Here is an 18097-nt window from a genome sequence, read left to right as displayed (position 1 = left end):
AAAACCAGCCTTTAAGGGTCAAAGGCCCCCAGGGCACAGGGCAGCAGCAGCGGCATGGATAACATTCCTCCTGTTTATTGAGCACCTACGATGTGCTAGGGATGGTACAGGGCTCTTTGTACATGTTCTCATGGGGATTTGCCCAGCAGCCCTTTGAGTGGGATATTACCATCCCCACTTTAGAGATGAAAAAGCTGGGATTCCCAGAGATAGCGAATTTGCCCAAGGCCCCACAGCTGGTGAGCAGCAGAGCCAGAGTCTGTCTGCAGCCAAATCACCTTGCCACCACGCTCCACCCCCGGGCTAAACCCACTGCTGTCATCTCCTGGCCCTTGCCCTGGAAGCACTTTCTGGCAGCATCTCCGCTGATGTTTTTCATCCAGCAGCAGGATTATCTCATCCTCAGTGCCCAGTCTTAAAGGGGAGGCTGACCTTGTTCTCTGTTTTGTGGGAATGCAGCTCTTTGGTCACTTTCCTCTCCTTGCCTGGGAAATGGGAAATGCTGAAAACGCCTCCATCGCCACAAAGCACCCCACCCACACCCCCTCTCCCTCACTCACCCAGACAGTTGTGTCCATCGTGTGCCAGGTGGAATCCGTCATAGCAGGTACATCGGTAATTGCCAGGGATGTTGACACAGTCGTGCACACAGCCTGCATTATCCTCTCGTTCACACTCGTCTACATCTGTGGGCGAAGAGGGGCTGAGGCAGCTGCACCCACCTGGATCCCCGCTGTCCTCCCAGGGCGCAGCCTTGCGGTGGTTTTAAGAAATACACCACCGTGTGTGTGTGTGTGTGTGTGTGTGTGTGTGTGTGTGTGTGTAGTTACTTCCATACCCTACAAACCATTTTGCATTTCATCTAAACTTATGGCATAAACATTTTCACGTTTGCATCCCGTCTAATTACCACTGTACGTGCTTGCAGAATATCCCACTGCGTTGCTATATCATAATTTGTTAATCCTTTTCTCTATTGTTAGATTTCTGCCATTTATTTCCTTGTCATAAATAATGCATCAGAGAACTTCTCCCATATATTACTTTGTTTCTTTGAATTTCCTTTGAGTAAGTTCCTAAAAGTAAAATTCCTGGGTCAAAGGAGATATATATATATATATATATATATATATATATATATGCCTTTTAGGAGTCCTGCTAGGTATATAAATGGAAAATCACTTTCCAATTTATAATTTCACCTGGAATTAACGAGTGTACCTTGTCCACTGAAATCTTATCAACACTGAAGGTTGTAAATTTAAAATAACATCTCAACGATGCTTTAATTTGTTGCATTGCTTTAATTATGAGGGGAAGATGTGTTTGTTTACAGTATAAATCTCCCCTGGGATAAACTGTCTGTTATCATCCTTAGTGGGCATGGTGTAAGGGTCTACTGATGGAGGTTCCAATGTCAGGGAACCTCAGACCTTCGTCCGCCCACCCAGTCCGGTTTGTCTGGTGGTGAACTCTTCCCACCAGGGCCTCCCTCAGCTGGCCTACATGGTGCCTTCGTGCAAATGAGAAAATGGCGTCCTCTCTGGGAAGAAAGAGTGCCCCCCAACCTCCCTCCCCATGCCAGTGGGGACTGCAGGCCTTAGTGTAATGCAGTGTGGCCACGTGCGGCACTGGCGCGTTTTCTCCTCTCCGCGCCCCCTCTTCTCCAGACGCGCGTCCCCGCCTCACCTTTGCAGTGTTTACCATCCCCTGTGTAGCCGGACTTGCAGATGCACTTGTAGGCCCGTGGGGTGTTCTGGCAGATGGCATCAATGTGGCAGTGGTCAGTCCCCTCCACACACTCATCCACATCTGGCAGGGGCAGAGCGAGTACATGAGACCCTCTGTTGGCGCGTCCCAAACAGTGTCTTGAAGGTAGTTCCCCAACAGCAAAATCCCCTCTCCTCTAAAGTAGAGCAGGGGCCCAACTCCGTAATTTCAGGAATTCAGAAAGAACCCCCACTTCCCTCAAAAATACTAATCCACAATGACAATTAAAATTCCATCATTTGAAACACTCCTCTTTGATTTAAAAACAAACAAAAACCCTGAGACTGGGTAGCACACTTAACTTGATTAGAAATATTCAACTTAATGTGAATTAGTTGACCTTTCTTAGGACCAAACTTAGAGGGAGGGGGAGAAAAAGCACGGGGACAGCGGCCCCTGGGAAACAGGCAGGGTCCGCGCAGCCACTGGTAATTAAAGGAGGAAGGAAGGGAGATGGGACATCTGAGGAATCCTCCTCTGCTTCATGATTTTGCTTGAGACCAGGCCTCCTTCTACTTGCCCACATGGCGCCAAAATCTTTACAGGAAAGAAGTTCCATCCTGGAAAATTTCCCTCGGCCCCTCCACTGTCAGCACCGGGGACCAGGAACTGGCAGGGGCTGGTACCAGCCGCCGCGAGTCTGCTAAGTGCAGCCCTTGGCTCTCCCGCTGACTCAGGCAGGCCCATCCTGCCCACACCCTGAGCGCTTCCATCTAATGGCAGGTGCTCCACTCTCTCCGGGTCCTCACTCTGACATGAGATGCCTCTCACAGCTGTGCCAAAGGAAGAGGCCAGCCAAGATCGAGCCAACAGAGCACAGTTCAGAACGGACAGAGGAACAAGAATCATTTATCGCCTTTGGGCAAAAGACTCCCACTTCTGGGGCAAGGTTGTGGTGCCCCTAAAACTGAACTGAAATAGAGGGAAATGTTTCATTTGGTTGAAAATGATGTGTAAGGTGTTTGTGAAAGGCCGGGGAGGCTCCGAGGTGACTCGGCCCACCCAAAAGGGACACAAGTAAGTAACACGAAACGGGACGTGGCTGTGTCACGAAGACATTAGAGATGAGGTCAGGGGGCCCCGACCCTGGCTGCACATGAGTCAACTCCCCCAGGAGACACCTGAGCACCACCCCAGGGGCTCTGGTCAGCTAGTCCGGCTGGGGCCTGGCCAGCAGTAGTTGCCTAAAGCTCCCAGGTGAATCTAGTATGCAGCCAGATTGACAATCTCTGCTAAAGGGAAGATCACAGGAGAAGACACTATTCTAGCTGTGAACTGGCAAACCCAAGATAGCGTACAAGTAGCAAACTGCAAGTAAAAGAAAGGAGATTTGAAACCAAGACTAACGTCCAGGTGCGATCTGTGGACCGTGGAATTGCCTGGCTTTTGTTAAAATACAGATTCTCTACGGGGGATCAAATATATGGTGATGGAAGGAGAACTGACTCTGGGTGATGAACACACAATGGGATTTATAGATGATGTAATACAGAATTGTACACCTGAAATCTATGTAATTTTACTAACAATTGTCACCCCAATAAATTTAAAAAAAATGCAGATTCTCAGGCCTTACTGCTGACTTATTGAATCCAAATCCTTAGGTAGTTCATGTTTTTTACTGAATGAATGAGTGGACCAGTAATCATTCCAAATGTATAGACACATGAGTCCCAGCTTGAAACAGTTAACTGTCCTCTGCTTTCATATTTCAAGAAGTACTTTGGGAGACAGGACTGAGGAGGTGTCCTAGGGCTAAGAACAGACATGAAATTTGGAAGCGTGCCCCCAAACATCCTGCCTGCAACCTGCAGGCTTCTTCTCAGCGCTGCACTCTCCTCTCCAGCTCTCCTGGCCTCCTGTGCTGCCGTCCAGCAGTCCACCATGGCCGGAATTCACACTTCTCCAGCTCACTCAGGCCCTGCTGTCATGGTGTCTACCTGCTGGCCCCCCCGGGAAGTCATCCCAAAGTGAGAGAACGGAGAAGAGGGAACAGGTCAGACTAGTTCATAAGAGAGGCATGAGGGACCTCTGTAGAGAGTGAGAGGTTGCGTGGAGAATCAGTTTGTCCAACTGATGAAGAGAGAACATGGTACTGAGAAATGTACTATCGTAGAAAGAGCCTCCGCTCTGGAACCAGCCAGTCCCAGATTCAAGCCCAGCTCTACGGCTCTCTAGGGAGGTTTTTCTGATTCTTTCACTTCTTTCTCCTTAAAATGGGGACGATGATACCTCCTCATGAGAGGCTGTGAACAGGTGATGAGACAATCTGTGTAAAATAACCTAACCAAGTGTCTGGTAGATCCCCTATGTATGGGAGCTTGAGATGGTAAGTATGAAATCACTGATTCAGACAGCGGACGCTTGGCACTGTGCTGTGTAAGACGGCAGCCTCTAGGCGCATGTGGCTGTTAAATTCAAATTCAGCTCCTCAGTCGTACTAGCCACAGGCCAAGTTCTCAATAGCCACATGTGGCTAACGCCTACCACGGTGGACAGCAGATGGGGACGTTTCCCACATCACGGGAAGTCCGATTGGACGGCACTGCTCCAGCAGTTCTGCAAAAGGGGTGCCCTGGGCCTGGGAGGACCAAAACATCTTCCTGAGATGTGGGATTCAAGTCACGTTTTGGAGGTTGGATAAATGTGAGACAGAAGAGGAAATGTCAAGTGTGGTTAAATGTGCAAAGAAAGACAAGGCACTTAGAGCTGGTCCTTATTCTGTGTCCCCACATTTACACACACTCTCCATGGTGGGGAGAAACATTTTGTAACAACAAATTCCAAACTTTGAATGGCTTTAGGCTTAGTTTTATATGTCCTTGTTGGGTCCCTGGAGGAGGAGGGCTGGATGGTCACCCTGTCCCTCGGGAGCCTTAGGGGCAGGCCTGGGGCATCGGACCATCCCAGTGACTAATAATCACCCCGTTCATCCTGCTTGGAACCCTCTTCTGTGTCTCTCCATCCCTCCCCCCGCAGCCCGAAGGGCGACGTGGAACTCATTTGGAAGCTCCCCCTCTAGGGCCATCCTAGAGGTACAGCCCCGGAATCAGCTGGTGCTTCATGAGGGTCTGCAGCAGGTTGTCTAGGCTCGTGGCTCTTTCCTTTGCTCCCAATTCAATGTTCACCAGTACGTGAGGGGCCCTGATGCTGACTGCAGCCAGCCCAGGTTCCCCGGCAGAGCCTTCGGAGGTTTCCTGCAGCTGGGCTTTCCCTGCCATCCTACCCCCATCCCTCATCTCCCTGGTCACGATGCTTCCCCCTTTCCAGCAGAGTCTTCCTGCTCTGGGAGACTTTTTCTCCTTCCTATTATGTCTACAACCTCCACAACAACTGACCATTCTACCTCTTTCAACACATTCACACACATCATATTCTCCACATCTGAAATGCAGCCCTCTTTTCTCTTCTGTGCCCAGCTTCCCAAATCTGGCTCAGAATTGTCTTCCCCAAAGCTCTTCCTGGCCAGCCCTATTCTTGGGGAGTGCCTGGTCCCAGGGGACTCAGTTTGCCTCGGCTCACGTACAGCTACTGCTGAGTTGCTCTGCCAAGGCTTCAAAGCCATCTCGTGGGGCATGTCCCACCTTCCTCACTGGGCTGGTCACTGCTGAGGAAGGGACCCTTCGATTGTTTGGCTGGAATCTTTTAAAGCAGAACAGGCCTAAAACAGAGCTCTGAAATAGGGCCCCAATTATATCCAGCATCTCCTCCTTTTGTCAGTCGTTCTTTCAGACCTCCTTCCCCGCACAGCGGCCCACCCACGATTTGTCCGTACAGGGATCCCACCAACACCCATGGGCACAGCCTCATCTCAGCCTGTTCTCTCAGGGTGCAGGTGTTTAGCAGCTGGCTTGACAAACCAGTGGATGGTGCTGGGCATGGGTTGGTTAGACCAGGGGTTCTCAGCACTGGCTGCACGCTGGCATTTCCTGGGGGCCTTGAAGAAGTGCCCTCTCCTCCCCGGGCTGCACGAGGACCGCTAGGGGGACGCTGGGCTCCTGTCTGTCTTCCTTTTCCCAATTCAGGAAATGTGAATAGACTCTTTACTGAGGCTGGGAAGAGAGCAGGGCAACAACGTGACAGAGTGTTTGAGAAAAGGGGTTCTGGAGTGATACTGTGTCAGTTCAAATGCCATCTCCACCCGTGGCAGCGTGGTCCTGGGCCAGCCTCTGCGCTCTCCAGCTCCCTCCTCTGCAAATGGGAATCGTAATAATAGCACCTCCTCTGGGGCTGCCATGAGCATCAAATGAGTTACCACTTATCAGGTACTTAGCAAGGCAATGCAGGCAGATAGTAAATGCTCAACAAAGGTTCACCATCTTTAGCCCTTCTCTCCAACACTCTCCCCAGTATCCTTTCTGAACCCCTGTCTCCTCCTGCTTCCCCTTATCAGAGCCCCATTTTAGGCCTGGTGTGGGGAAATGCAGCACCAGGGGAAGCATGAACAGGGACTCTGGGGGAGACATAACCCTGAAGATACCTGCTCTACTGCCTCCCTCACCTCTCGCTGGGAACTGCCCAAAGGAGGAAGGGGAAGTGGGTGAGAGGCCAGCTGGGAACCGAAAGGCTGCCATCCAGAATTCTTTGTGGAGGCTATCCTTTCATGCCCGTACCCCCACCCCAGGCACTGGGCTGGATCAAAAGCTGAACTGGGGGAGACTGGCGGCTGGGGAGACTGGCGGCTGCAGACACTACAGATGAGCCATGACCTCCCTGCCTCACCCTCTCCTGGCATGAACGCACAGGCCTGGCACTGCAGCAGCTTTTCCCAGCGCCATCCTACATGTGCTGTGGATCTGCTTCAGTGCCTAGCGGAGCTCTCCAGAAACTCAGCTACATGTAGGGAGGAGGGGTAGGACGTGCGTGGGGTGTGAGGGTTAGAGGGCTCACCAGAAAGGGCAGATTTTGATAACACAGGCAGTCCTAAGGTTCCCTTCTGAGGATGGGGAAGTGGACCCCAAAAGGGAAGCACAGGGACCCCGAGGAAACACTTCATCTACTTCAAAATTTTGCCCAGGACAAGCTCAGGAATAACAACAAAAGGAAATGAGCAGGAATGCAGGCCGAGCAGGATAAGCAGAAACCCCTCGGTAGAGTCTCCCACCTTTACGTTGCCACAGTCCTTACCTAACCACTCACAGGGGCTGGGGAAGTTATGGGCAAATTTGCTGGGCCCAGTGATAAGGTCCAAAGCAGCCTGCCTGGTGTCCTCATGTGCCCACACGGCTGTGACATCCTTCTGGCCCCAGGTTAGCCCAGGATGTCTCGTGTGCCACCTCACTCCACTTTCCTCCCCTTCAGCCCAAATCTCACCCATCACTGAGGACCCAGTTCAGGTGCCACTGCGGGGAAGGGAAGGTATGGTGGCTGTTCCAGCCTTCTCTGATCTATTCTTTCTCTTAACCCCTTCCTGCCAGGCTCTCTGAGCGCCTGACCAATCTCTATCTTGTGACGCCTCTTCTACACTACCTTGTGCCATCACTTAACTTGTAGTTCATGTGTATTATCTCCCTACTAAAGCGGTACGCTCCCCAAGGCCATGGCTTCTGAGTCCTTGAAAGCTGTACAGCGGCTGCAATAGAGTTGGGCGGCGTGTGCCTGTGAACCCGCACACCTGCTCTCCCTGCAGACCAAAGGGCAATAGGGGGAGCCCGGCTTCCCAGCTCTGGCTTCTCAATGTGTCGTCGGGTTTGGAACTGGGCTGAGACTCTGTCACCTCAGATGGAGGCTGGGCCCATCCTCAGCCTCGACAAAGCCCAGACAGGGGTGAGGGAGGCCTGGAGAGAGTCCAGGAAACCACACAGATGACCCCAAAGAGAGGAGGGAGAGCACTTTCTTCTTTTGAAAACAGTACCCTTCCCACTTACACAAGCTTGGCCTGTTCAACTGAAGAGCCAGGAAAAGCAGCTGGTGCTTGGTGACTGGAAGCGAGTGGGGCTGAACCTGAGAGCCTGAGAGCCATCACCCGTCAGGGGGCCCTGATGAGTTTCTCTCTGAAGTCCTGCCTTGTCCCTAATCCTGCTCTTTGCTCATTTGAATGTACCTTTAAACAGGTAAGAACTTTCTCCCTCTCAGTGTGGACTAAACCAACAACCCTGAGTCAGAGGCCTTTAGAGGATGGGTAGGGTAGGGGGTAGAGGAGGCGGGGAGGAAAGAACAGAGCACTGGGAGGGAGGGGCAGGGAGTCAGGCAGTGGGCAGAGGCAGGTTCCAGCTTCCTAAGTATCAGTCTTACTCTCTAAACTGATGGGAAGAATAACAACATAAAGAACGATGATGGCAGATGACGATGTGTGATTCCATTATGGGTGCAAACTTCTTTCACATATGAGTTCATTTGGTTTTTAACCGGTCCTGCCTCTCATGGTACAGATGAGGAACAAGCCCAGAGTGCATGTCGGGAAAGAGCAGAGCCATGCAGTCAAGACTGGTGCTCCCAGTCCAGTGCCCCCTCCCACAGATGCTGGGTCTTAAACACTGGACAGAGGACCCCATGCCTGCACGGGTGTGGTGCCTCCTCCCACCCGACTCAGCAGGAAGCAAACAGCCCTGCATAACCATGGCCCGCACGGTGGGAAACGAACAGCAGGAGGCCTGGGCATGGGGCAGCAGGGAGGAGGGCAGGGCTGAGTGGTGCAGCTCGGTGGGCACAGGCAGCGCTGCAGGGAGGAAGGGGTGGGCAGTGCGGCAGTGGGCAGGTGTCTCCAGCCCTTGGATTCACTGTGCTGGGCCAAGCAGCTGGTTAGAAACAAAAACAAACACCAGGGATACAGGTTCCTGCTGTTAACAGCTTCAAACCGCCAGAGGAAAACTCCAAATAAATATAATTAGAAACTTGTAAAAACGTCCTCTCTGTAAACCTGCTTCCCAGGGTCTACCCTTTAAGCGCCCCCTTCTCCCACCCCACCCCCAGACCCACAGATCCTGACACTCCACCCTCACCCAGGGATTCCTAAGACCTGGTTCCTTATTCTGGATCTTCCTCCAGCCCAGCAGCTCCTGCCCAGGTCTTTCCTCAGCTTGTCACCAGTGACCAGATTCGACAGCCCCTGGCCTGGGGCTCTGAAATCCAACCCCCAGCTCTCTGGGGCTCTGGGTACAGCCACAGGGAAACCATAGGTAAGAGTGAGAGCCATTATCCACCTGTGGGGCCAAATCGAAGCATCCAGTGGCAACTAGAAAACAGCGCCTGGGTCTGTAAAGGGAGATGTCTAGGTTGGCGCAGAAAGCAGAGAGCTAGTCTTTGAGCTGAGAATACATAGTGTGGGAGCAAGGCCCTGGGGCCTCACCCAGATAGCATTCAGTGCCCAGAACACAAACACTTAAGCTCCACTTCCCAACGCTGTTGGAAGCTCACACGTTCACACACACAGAAACACTTGTTCTGCAGAGGCTATTTCCAAGGGGAAATACCCCACTTAAGGACAGAGCAAGAACTGTCAGGTTTTGGGGGCCCCAGGAAACTGGGCTGGGGGAAGAAGGGAAGCAGCTGAGCGACACAGACTTGGGCAGGGAGCAGTGGGGCAGGGCCCAGGGAAAAGAGGGCCTGGGATCCAGGCGAGGAGCCTGGGGAGGCCGCTCCAGGACCGAGGCTTGCTATAGTGTCTTCTGCCTTCAGCAGGAAGGATTTCAGGAGATGTGCAGAATCTCAGAGCTGAAAGAGACCCTACTGATACTCTAGTCCAATTTACAAGAGAGGGAGAGAATTTCAATGACTTCCTCAGAAGCGCCAATCCTTAGCCTCTGTCTGCATTTACCTAAACCCACTGTCACCATACTCCCCACCCCATGTCATTTGGGGCTAGTGATATGTGGGCGTAGGAGGACAGCAGCCAGTCTGGTGACAGAGGAACCATTGGGGGAGACGTGGAGGGTCCAGGTCCCCTCCTAGCCCAGGTGACTAGCTCCTCTACCCCTCAAACATCCCTGGGTTGTCAGTTGTATCACTTTCCCCCCCCAAAGACGAGCAGTCTCTCTGTTTCCAGATCCTGTCTTATAGCTGAGCCTGAAGAGGCTGTCCCCAGGTCGGGGCCTCTTGCCGGCACTGCCAGCCTCAGAGCAGCTCCACAGTTGCCAGCCCTGACAGGGACTCTTTCTTATAAGCAGTCATGCGCTAGGGGTACAGGACATCAAAGGAGGTCCACGCCCTGACACTCAGGGATCAGGGGCTGAGGTGAGTTCAGGCAGCAAGCTCCTCCACCTCCATCTTCTCAAGAGGGTCTGAAGCCATCCATTCCCTTCCCCCACATCAGTACAAGGCACTGGACCAAGCCATTCCACGTCTTTACTTCTCCAATGAAAATAAAATGCACATTGCCCCGCTTCCTTTTTCCTCTCACAGGAGCCCTGTGCGCGTGCGTACACACACACACACACACACACACCCTGAGTCATGCACACGCACGCTCACACACCCCAGTGAATGCACACCTCACATTCCCAAACTCACATCCAGGGCCGGCTCCTTTTACAACAGGTCCCAGCCGCTCACATCTCAAACCGGTTCTCATGCTCTCAGATTCCTGAAGGTTTCAGAAAACAATCTCATTTGGGGGTTGCTGAGAACTTTCTTCTTTCTCTGCCTGTAATAATTCTGGCTTTCGTGTCTTCTAGTCCCTTCTCTCTCATTTCACCCTGTAGAGACTCAAGAAGATGAGGGGTAAGAAGTGAAAAGTCCCCCCGCCCCCCAGGTTCCCTCCCCCAGGGGACATGTCACTGAGAGAAGAGAGGTCAAAGGGATTCCTGAGGAATTTCTGAGTAGTCCACCCCCTTCTCTACCCTCTGGAAAAGGGGGGGGGGGGGGCCTAGAGGAAACTGACTGAAGATCAGGCTGTAAGAGTGGGGACTGAGTCTCTCCCCAGTGTGGCCTGAATGGGGCTCGGGCACTACCCAGCTGCCCAGGGGCCACCCTCACCCACTGACACGGTCATGGTTTTCATTTCATATTTTGGAGGGAGGGGCTAAAAGGAACAGTCCCCTCACTGTAAGAGCTGGCCACAGGAGCCCAGGGAAGCGGGGAGGAGAGGAAACAGCCACATTAAAGAGGAAAAGAGGGGTGGGGGAAAGAAAGAGAGAGACACACATACACCCAGACAGAGACCCGGAGAGACGCACGGAGACAGAGAGACACTGTTTGCAGTCAGATGAACGCTCTCAGTCCCAGGGATGGTGTTACTTGGAAACTCTAAATACACGACTTTATCAAAAGTTTATCCCTAATGAGGAGAGAAAACAACCAGGTAAACTAAACGGCTAGGCTGGCTCTCCCGGAGCCCCTCCTAGGGACAAGTTTTCCCCGGAGGCCAGGAGACCTTTTCATTCAGCTGTAACCTGAGCTCTACACCAGGATTAGGCCTTTTTAACCACTGCTGCACCCCCCCCCCCCCAAAAAAAAAAAAAAAGCAAATTAATGCTTTTAAGTTAACTATTATCTTGGTTATCCAGTCTGTCTACTTTAAAATACACAGACAGGCACTTAAAAAAACACTCAAAACCATGTACTCTCATGCTTGCTTACTCCTAGTCACACACGCTTACCCACCCACTCATCCACACACAGTTCTCAAAGACACGAAAAACATCCATATTCACGCTTAACAACTAAGTCACAATAGACACAGATACCCAGCTGTGTCATCTGTGGTGATCCCAGTGAAACACACACACACACACACACACACACACACACACACACTCACCTGCACACTCAGGGCTCCCTTCCTTGTCCCTCCTCTCCTCCCCATTCCACACTAACTTGGTCCCCCGCCTCTAACATCTGGAGAAAAGGGACAGAGATCCAGATACCTCAGAGATATAGTAACTGTGCAAGATACTTGCCAAGGGTAAAGAACTGCTAGAGCTTCGTTTAAATGCATGTGACATTCCAGGCACCCCTCATGGTACTGGGGATACCTGGGAGGCATGTTTGGGAGCGAAGGAGGTCCACAGCACTGAGTCTGTGGGTAAGGCTGCCCTGCCTGGTCTGTACATGTCCTTGCTGTTCACTGGCCTGCAGACGGCATCCAGGGACGTCCCAGTAAAACTGTTGTTTGCCAATCTCTAGCAGACCAGGTTAATAAATTTCCTGAATAGCAGAGTCAAAAGTAGCTGAAATGACAGGCTTCAATTCCATGTCCGGTGAACTCAGAGATCAGTAGGAAGGAAGATGCAAAGCTAATGGCAGCCCAGTCAGAGGAAGTGTGGCCCGAATATGAGCTAAGCAGTGAACAAAACTACTCGTATTAGTCTGTAAGTTCCTTGTGGGCAGGGGCCTTCACTCTGGCTTCCTTTCCCACAGTACCCAGCAGTGTCTGATGAAAGAGGGAGCCCTGGAGTACCTTGGAGGGATTCTGAGGCCTTCTGTCCCTAAATGATGGGCTGATCTCCCAGGCTTGAAAGCCTTGGTTTGATGGTACCTGTCCTTTCTAAGAGTCTCCATCTGTCCCGGGAACCCCCTGGAATATACTGCTTGCTCCCTCATTTGCCCCCAGCTCCCCAGTCTCACTAGGCCACTACAGACACTGGCTCCAACTTAAAAGAGGTCCTTATCTTGTCTCTAGATTCCTGCATGAAATCTGTTCCTTCCTTCAGACTAAACTCCCTAGCTAATTCCATGTTATGAGTAAGTCAGCATGCACTACAAAAGCCAGCTTTGTTTATGAAAACACAAGCAAATCCACAGTGGGAGAGGGGCTGCTCCCAGGCTGGGGGTGGCCGTGGTAGTGGGCTGTCTGGAACCAGGACTGGCGAGGAAGGAGTTTGGGGTTGGAACGGGGTGGGGGTGAGGTCTGGTATTTGACAGCTGAGGGTCTCTAATGTTTTGTTCTGTTAAAGGACAGGTGGGAGGAGGAAGCAGGTATTTGAAGAGGCAGTGTTTTGGGAGAAGAGGATGGCATTGATATAGCACCGTCCTTTTAACAGAGTGGGAGCCCATCCAGTACAAAGAGCAGCTTAGGAGCCAAGTGCTCCGGCCTCAGGACACAGCAACCTGACTGTCAGAGACTCAGGCTTTCCCAACTCCCAAGTTCAACTTTCCCTTCTGGGCCAGTCACCTCCACACCCCAGCTTGGCTTCAGGAGCCCCTAGGGTAATAGAGAGAATCATATCCTCCTGGGCAAAGCTTTGCCAGGAGAAATTTTCTTTTTGTCCATATAAATCTCTTCCTGGGTGAGGACCCGATGGGGGAAGGGTGCAGCAAGAGGTCAAGGGGGAGGGGATACTGTCCCCAAGAGAACTATAGTCCACCAGCCTGGTTTCTGCCAGCACAGCCTTGGGACTAGCCAAGCAATGAGCCGGGGTCAGGGATGGGGGCGGGAGGGCCTCCCTGTCTCTCTCTTTAATTCCTAGAGGGATCTGTCAGAGCTCCCCAGCCAGGAATTTTACTTTGTTATTTTAATGCAATTCTGACCTGGATTTAAATGGAATTGGAAACCCGAGGCCTTAATAAATAAATATTATGATAAGAAATGAAAGCCATGCAAGAGGAAAGATTTCCCCCCAAAGAGGCAGAAATGCAACATTCTTGCAGGAAGCCAGAGTCGCAGAAATTTTCTTCTCTTCTTCAGCCGACAACCAGGATATGAGAAGCGAGCCGGTTTTTCCATAAAAGATCCTATTTTTCTTTAACATTTTTCTACTGATAAGACAACAACTTGGAAATTTCTGTCTAACTTCGCATGAGGGTTTGGGGTGAGGGGAAGAAATCTATAGCGTGACTTTAAACTTTTCATTCTCAGCCTCTCCAGGCCACAACTTATGTTTCTGGCAATGTTTGAGAGAAGAGAAGCTTCTCTCTCATACTTTTGGAGGACAAGAAGTCTTTCGAAGATGCTGGGGTGGCAGTGAAGTAGGCAGAATTCTGAGGTGCTGGTCACTTCTGTCCAGGGCCCCCCAAACTTCTCACTCATCTGTGCCACCCCTGGCTCCTCCAGCCTTTCCCCCGGGACGCAGCGCCCAACGGTGAGGTCCTCAGCCCAGGAGAGCGGGTGCACAGTGCCCGGTTGTGACAGCAGCACGCTTCCCAGCACCTGCCCAGCCCCTCGGAAAACGCCCTCCCGCCCTCGGGCCCCGCAGCCCCGGCAGCCCCGCGTCCGCGCGTCCCTCTTTCCTTACCTTGCGCGGCTTTGCTGTGCTGGGCGGCACGGGCGTGGACCAGCAGGACGAGCAGGCAGAGCCCAGGCACGCGCCCCGAGCCCATGGCTGGAGCTACCCGCGGCCGGGGCCGGTCTCGCAGCCCCCGGAGGGCGGAAACTGGCCGGGCCCCCGCGCGTCGAAGGGGGGAAGGGAGGGGACGCCCCTCCGGGGCCGGGCTGGGGGCTGCGGGCGCGGGGCGCGGACCACGGCGCCCTGGGCGGGAGGCTCCCGATGCTACCGGCTTCTCCCGGCCCCACGCCGGGGAGAGCGAGGCGGAGAGCGCGACGAGGCTGGGGGCGCCGGGCGCTGCTGACGGAGGGGAACCCCCGCCCTCTCCAAGCCGGGCTGTGCTAGCGGCGACGGCGGGGCTGCTCCGTATAATCCCACCCAATTCCCAGCTTCGCCCGGAGAGAGCTGCAGCCGAAGAGCGCGCAGAGCCCGGGCGAGGGACCTGAGAAAGGGGAGGGGAAACGCAGAGCCAGAAACACGCCCTTTCTGCCTCTTTCTTCCTCTCTCGCTTTCTCCGTCTCTCAGGCTCCGTCTCTTTTTCTTCGCCTTTCTCCTCCTCCTCCTCCTCTTTCTCCTCCTCTCCTTGCTCCTTTTCGTTTTCTTCCTCCTCCCCCCCTCCTCCTTTTTCGTGCCCTTTTTTTCTTTCAAATGGGGCCTCGGCGCAGCAGCCGCTCCCCCTGCGCGCCCGGGCGCGGCGGCCCCCTCCCCAGGCTGCCGGGCCGCTGCCTGCAGGAATTTACAATCCGGCGCTGGGGGAGCGGGCTCGGTCTCCATGGAGACGGCTTCCCCGGGAGCAGGGAGGTCAGGCGCAGACCGCGCACAATCAATGGATCAATGCAAGCCCCGCTCCGCTCCAGACCAAACAGCGCGGAGCTCCGGCTACTCCTCTCTCGCCGCCGAAAGAGTGGGGGTTTAGGGTGCGCCCCCGCGCTCGCACGCGATGAGGGCCCTGCGACGCAGGTTTGCACGCACACCTCCACCGGGAGACAAAGAGCGCGGGGTGTCGGGGAGGCTGGGGCGGACAGGATCGCACCGGCACTCAGGCGTGCCGGCCAACCCGGCCCGACACACGGGGCACAGCCACAGAGGACCTCGAAAAACAGAGCGGTTCGACAACCGGCCGAATAACGCCCTTCCAACTCCACCACATCCCTCACCCCGCACCCTCAGGACTCAGTCCCCATTCCTACTCCTGAGTCCACTTTAATTAAGGACCAAGAAGAAAGTAGCCTTGCCTCCAGCCCAAACTGCCAGCTCCAGAGCTGACTCTCTAGAAGTTAAGGCCTTGGAGGTAGCCCACTGAGCCACCCTACCCTAGATCTGGGGTCACACATAAAACACTGTAATGCTCTCAGCACAGGAGCGAAAGCTAGACTGCAGAGGTAAGCCTCTGTGTAAATACAAAGACACAGAGATACACACAACACACTCCTCTAAACCTGCCCTTGAAGCTTCAAGATATCCTGACCAGTCCATTCACCCTTCATCCGTACACCCTCAGGGGCAGCAAAAGGGAGATAAACAAGACTTTAAAAAATAGGGGTAAAGTGCTACTAAAGGAGCAGCATCCCTGAACTGCGGACACCGCCTCCTGTGGTGTCTCCCAGCTTTGCACCTTCTCTCCTTCCGTCCTATGGGAAAGAGGCAAGGCCTCTTGGAAGGTCGTGAGGATTTCCTTGGTGTATGGGGCTTCAGTCTGACTGAGTCTGTCAGGGTTCCGAGCCACGTGTTTGCAAGCAAGAGACCATTGGGACCCAGACTAACTTCACAGAGTCCTCAGGGTACCCAGCAGGAGGGGACAATGACCAGGATGTCTCTGAAAATAACTCAGTCCTTAGACCCTTGGCACTGACAGCCCATAGCAGCTGGGGTGACAAGCAGGCTTTGTCAGAGGCTCCTTAGCCCCCAGCGAACACTGAGCCCTCCTTTCCTAGGGATTGAGTGGAACAGTAGGATGGAAACAGACTCAAGCGTTTGGATTTCTTGTCCTTGCTCTATTCTGGGATGAAGATTACCTTTGGGCAAGTCAGATGTCAATGGGCCTCAGTATGCTCATCTAGAAAACAAGATAGTGGATTAGCTCAGTGGTGGAAAGGAGACAGAGCCCTCAGGAAGCCTGGGAGAGGAGGCATGAGAACCCCTGCGTGGCGTGAAAGGCGATGGTTGGGATGGGAGCACATAGATCATGGAAATGCTGTGGAGGCCACAAAAAGGTTGGGTCAGATCTCCACGGTCCCTTCCAGCCCTGTCATTCTAGGACTTCCCTCCTTCATTCCATTGGCAAACCCCTCCCCTCAAAGCAGCTTTGCCTGCTGCCACCAATTATGTGTAGGGCTGGAGGACAAGTGCAAACTCGCCATCCTCTCTGCCCCAAACAAGAGAGTGGTTTAAAAAAAAGAAAGAAAGAAAGAAAAGAAAGAAAGAAAGAATTGGAGGGTGCCTGATCTGCATGGGGGAACAGGGAGAGAGCTGGGGAGTCCCCCCAAGATAGGGAAGAGGGAGTGCACTGTGCCTTGCTTGGGGCACTGGTGTGAGCTTCTGTGGGTCTGTGGGGGAGGAGGGCTCCAGCCCACCCTGTAAACCACAGATGATGTGGGCATGGAGGATTCTTCAGGAGCATTAGTTATCTCAGACCTTCTTTCCAGTTCAGTGTGATTTCTTGGTCCTCTGAATGTAGACATTGCCCTAGCTCGGGGGAAGGGATGCTGGGGTGGGTTATCCCAGCTTAGCTGCTATGTCTCTGGGAGGCTCGGTATCTTTTACTCTAGTTTCTTTTTTTTTTCTTCTTCTTCTGATTTTGTCAGCTTTTCCTCTCTTGGTTTCCTTTGCTCCTCTAGGACCAGGTGAGTTTCCTCTACATCTGGGCAGAAGAGGCAGTTTCTGCCCGACTCCCTACCATCTGCCCCGGTTTCAGCCTACCAGAGGATTCTACAGGAGTAGAAGCAGGGCTTACATCACTGGGCACAGTGAATTAGGGTGCTGGTCATATTGCCCTCTGCCCTGTCCACTTCTGCAGGGATTCACACCTGGGTAGTGACTCCGGAAGATGACAGAGAAGGAATAATGAGATGGCGCTACAGTGGTACTACAAAAGCAGCAGTGTATGCCATTCCCTCACTGGCAGGGGCAAACCGTCCCGGGGACTTTGGGCCTCCCACGCTCACCTCTCGGGCTGCAGTTTGCTCGTGGGCTTCGCTTACCTTCAGGGGTACTTCTGACATTCGTTTCATTCTAACTGTTTCTGCAAACGTCTAGGGAGAGGACTGGGCTGGGGGCCTATAACCGATATATCTTGGTTCTGATCCCGTTTAGGGAGACCTCTGCCAGGGCTCCACCACATTTGGGGACTTCCCCTCCCCTGCCAAGTCTCCTCCTGTGAGACTCTGCTCCTCAGCTTCCCCATCTGTGAAACAAGTCTCGTGACCCTACCTTGACAGGTAGGATAGTCTAAGGGAGAACATGTACAGGTTGGAACTACGAGTAGACTACTCCAAGGTCAATGTTGGGCCCTACCATTTCCCAGCCATCTACCTGTTCTTGATGCATTGTTTCACTTCTCTGAGCCTCAGATCCATCATCTAGAAAATGGGTATGGTCATACAAATTCAACGGTGAGGCGTGTGTCACTATCTAACTACATGGGCTCTAGTAAAAGTAAAGTAAAGTAAACCTGTGGTTCAAATATCAGCTCTGTTACTTTCTAGCTGTGTGACTTCAGGTAAGTTACTCAATCTTAGTGAGCTGCAGTTTTCTCTTTTGACAGTGGGAATAAAAATATCCACCTCGTAGGGTTATGGTGTTAATTGAATGAGATAATGAATGGAAAACCCCTGGCACACAGTAGGTCTTTAATAGGTGGTGGACATTGTTGTTATTTCCACTGTTTCTTGGAAGGAACTAAGTCCACAGTGTTTGATAGTAAAGGTTTGGTAGTGCCTGGGAAGAAGCAGTTTTATCCCAGACCAGACTGTGATGTCACTGGATGTTAGTGACACTGGGCAGCTTTTCACAGGGCTTGATTCTCACCATCCCCAACTGGTTCCTGTTGCCACACATTCCTACTGAGAAGCTTCCAAAACTGCCATGCATTCCAGCACACTGTCCAAGTTAGAGCGGTAGAAGGAAACTCACCTGGCAGGAACGGTAGCTCCAGAAGTCCTCTTTCCCTCCTACTCTGCCTTACAAAG

At 52.8% G+C, this 18097-nt stretch overlaps 1 protein-coding gene across 3 annotated transcripts in view; it reads right to left on the bottom strand.

The window, feature by feature from the left end:
- The window catches only part of SCUBE3 (signal peptide, CUB domain and EGF like domain containing 3), a 36906-nt gene extending 22221 nt beyond the window's left edge, over positions 1–14685 (bottom strand). For 2 of the 3 annotated variants that reach the window (XM_019738756.2, XM_019738755.2), the window contains exons 1-3: positions 13881–14622; positions 1690–1812; positions 561–686 (exon numbers count right to left, since the gene is read on the bottom strand). In XM_019738756.2, the coding sequence (XP_019594315.2) occupies positions 561–686; positions 1690–1812; positions 13881–13965 (334 nt within the window). In that variant the 5' untranslated portion in view covers positions 13966–14622. Of the gene's footprint in view, positions 1–560; positions 687–1689; positions 1813–13880 lie in introns of all 3 variants that reach the window. The other variant, XM_019738754.2, reaches the window with a different exon arrangement.
- Between the last annotated feature and the right edge of the window lie 3412 nt (positions 14686–18097).

The sequence above is a fragment of the Rhinolophus sinicus genome, linkage group LG05 (assembly GCF_036562045.2).
Source record: "Rhinolophus sinicus isolate RSC01 linkage group LG05, ASM3656204v1, whole genome shotgun sequence".
Taxonomy (NCBI): Eukaryota; Metazoa; Chordata; class Mammalia; order Chiroptera; family Rhinolophidae; genus Rhinolophus; species Rhinolophus sinicus.
Note: the sequence above shows the minus strand (reverse complement) of the source record. Positions and strands in the feature narration are given on the sequence as shown.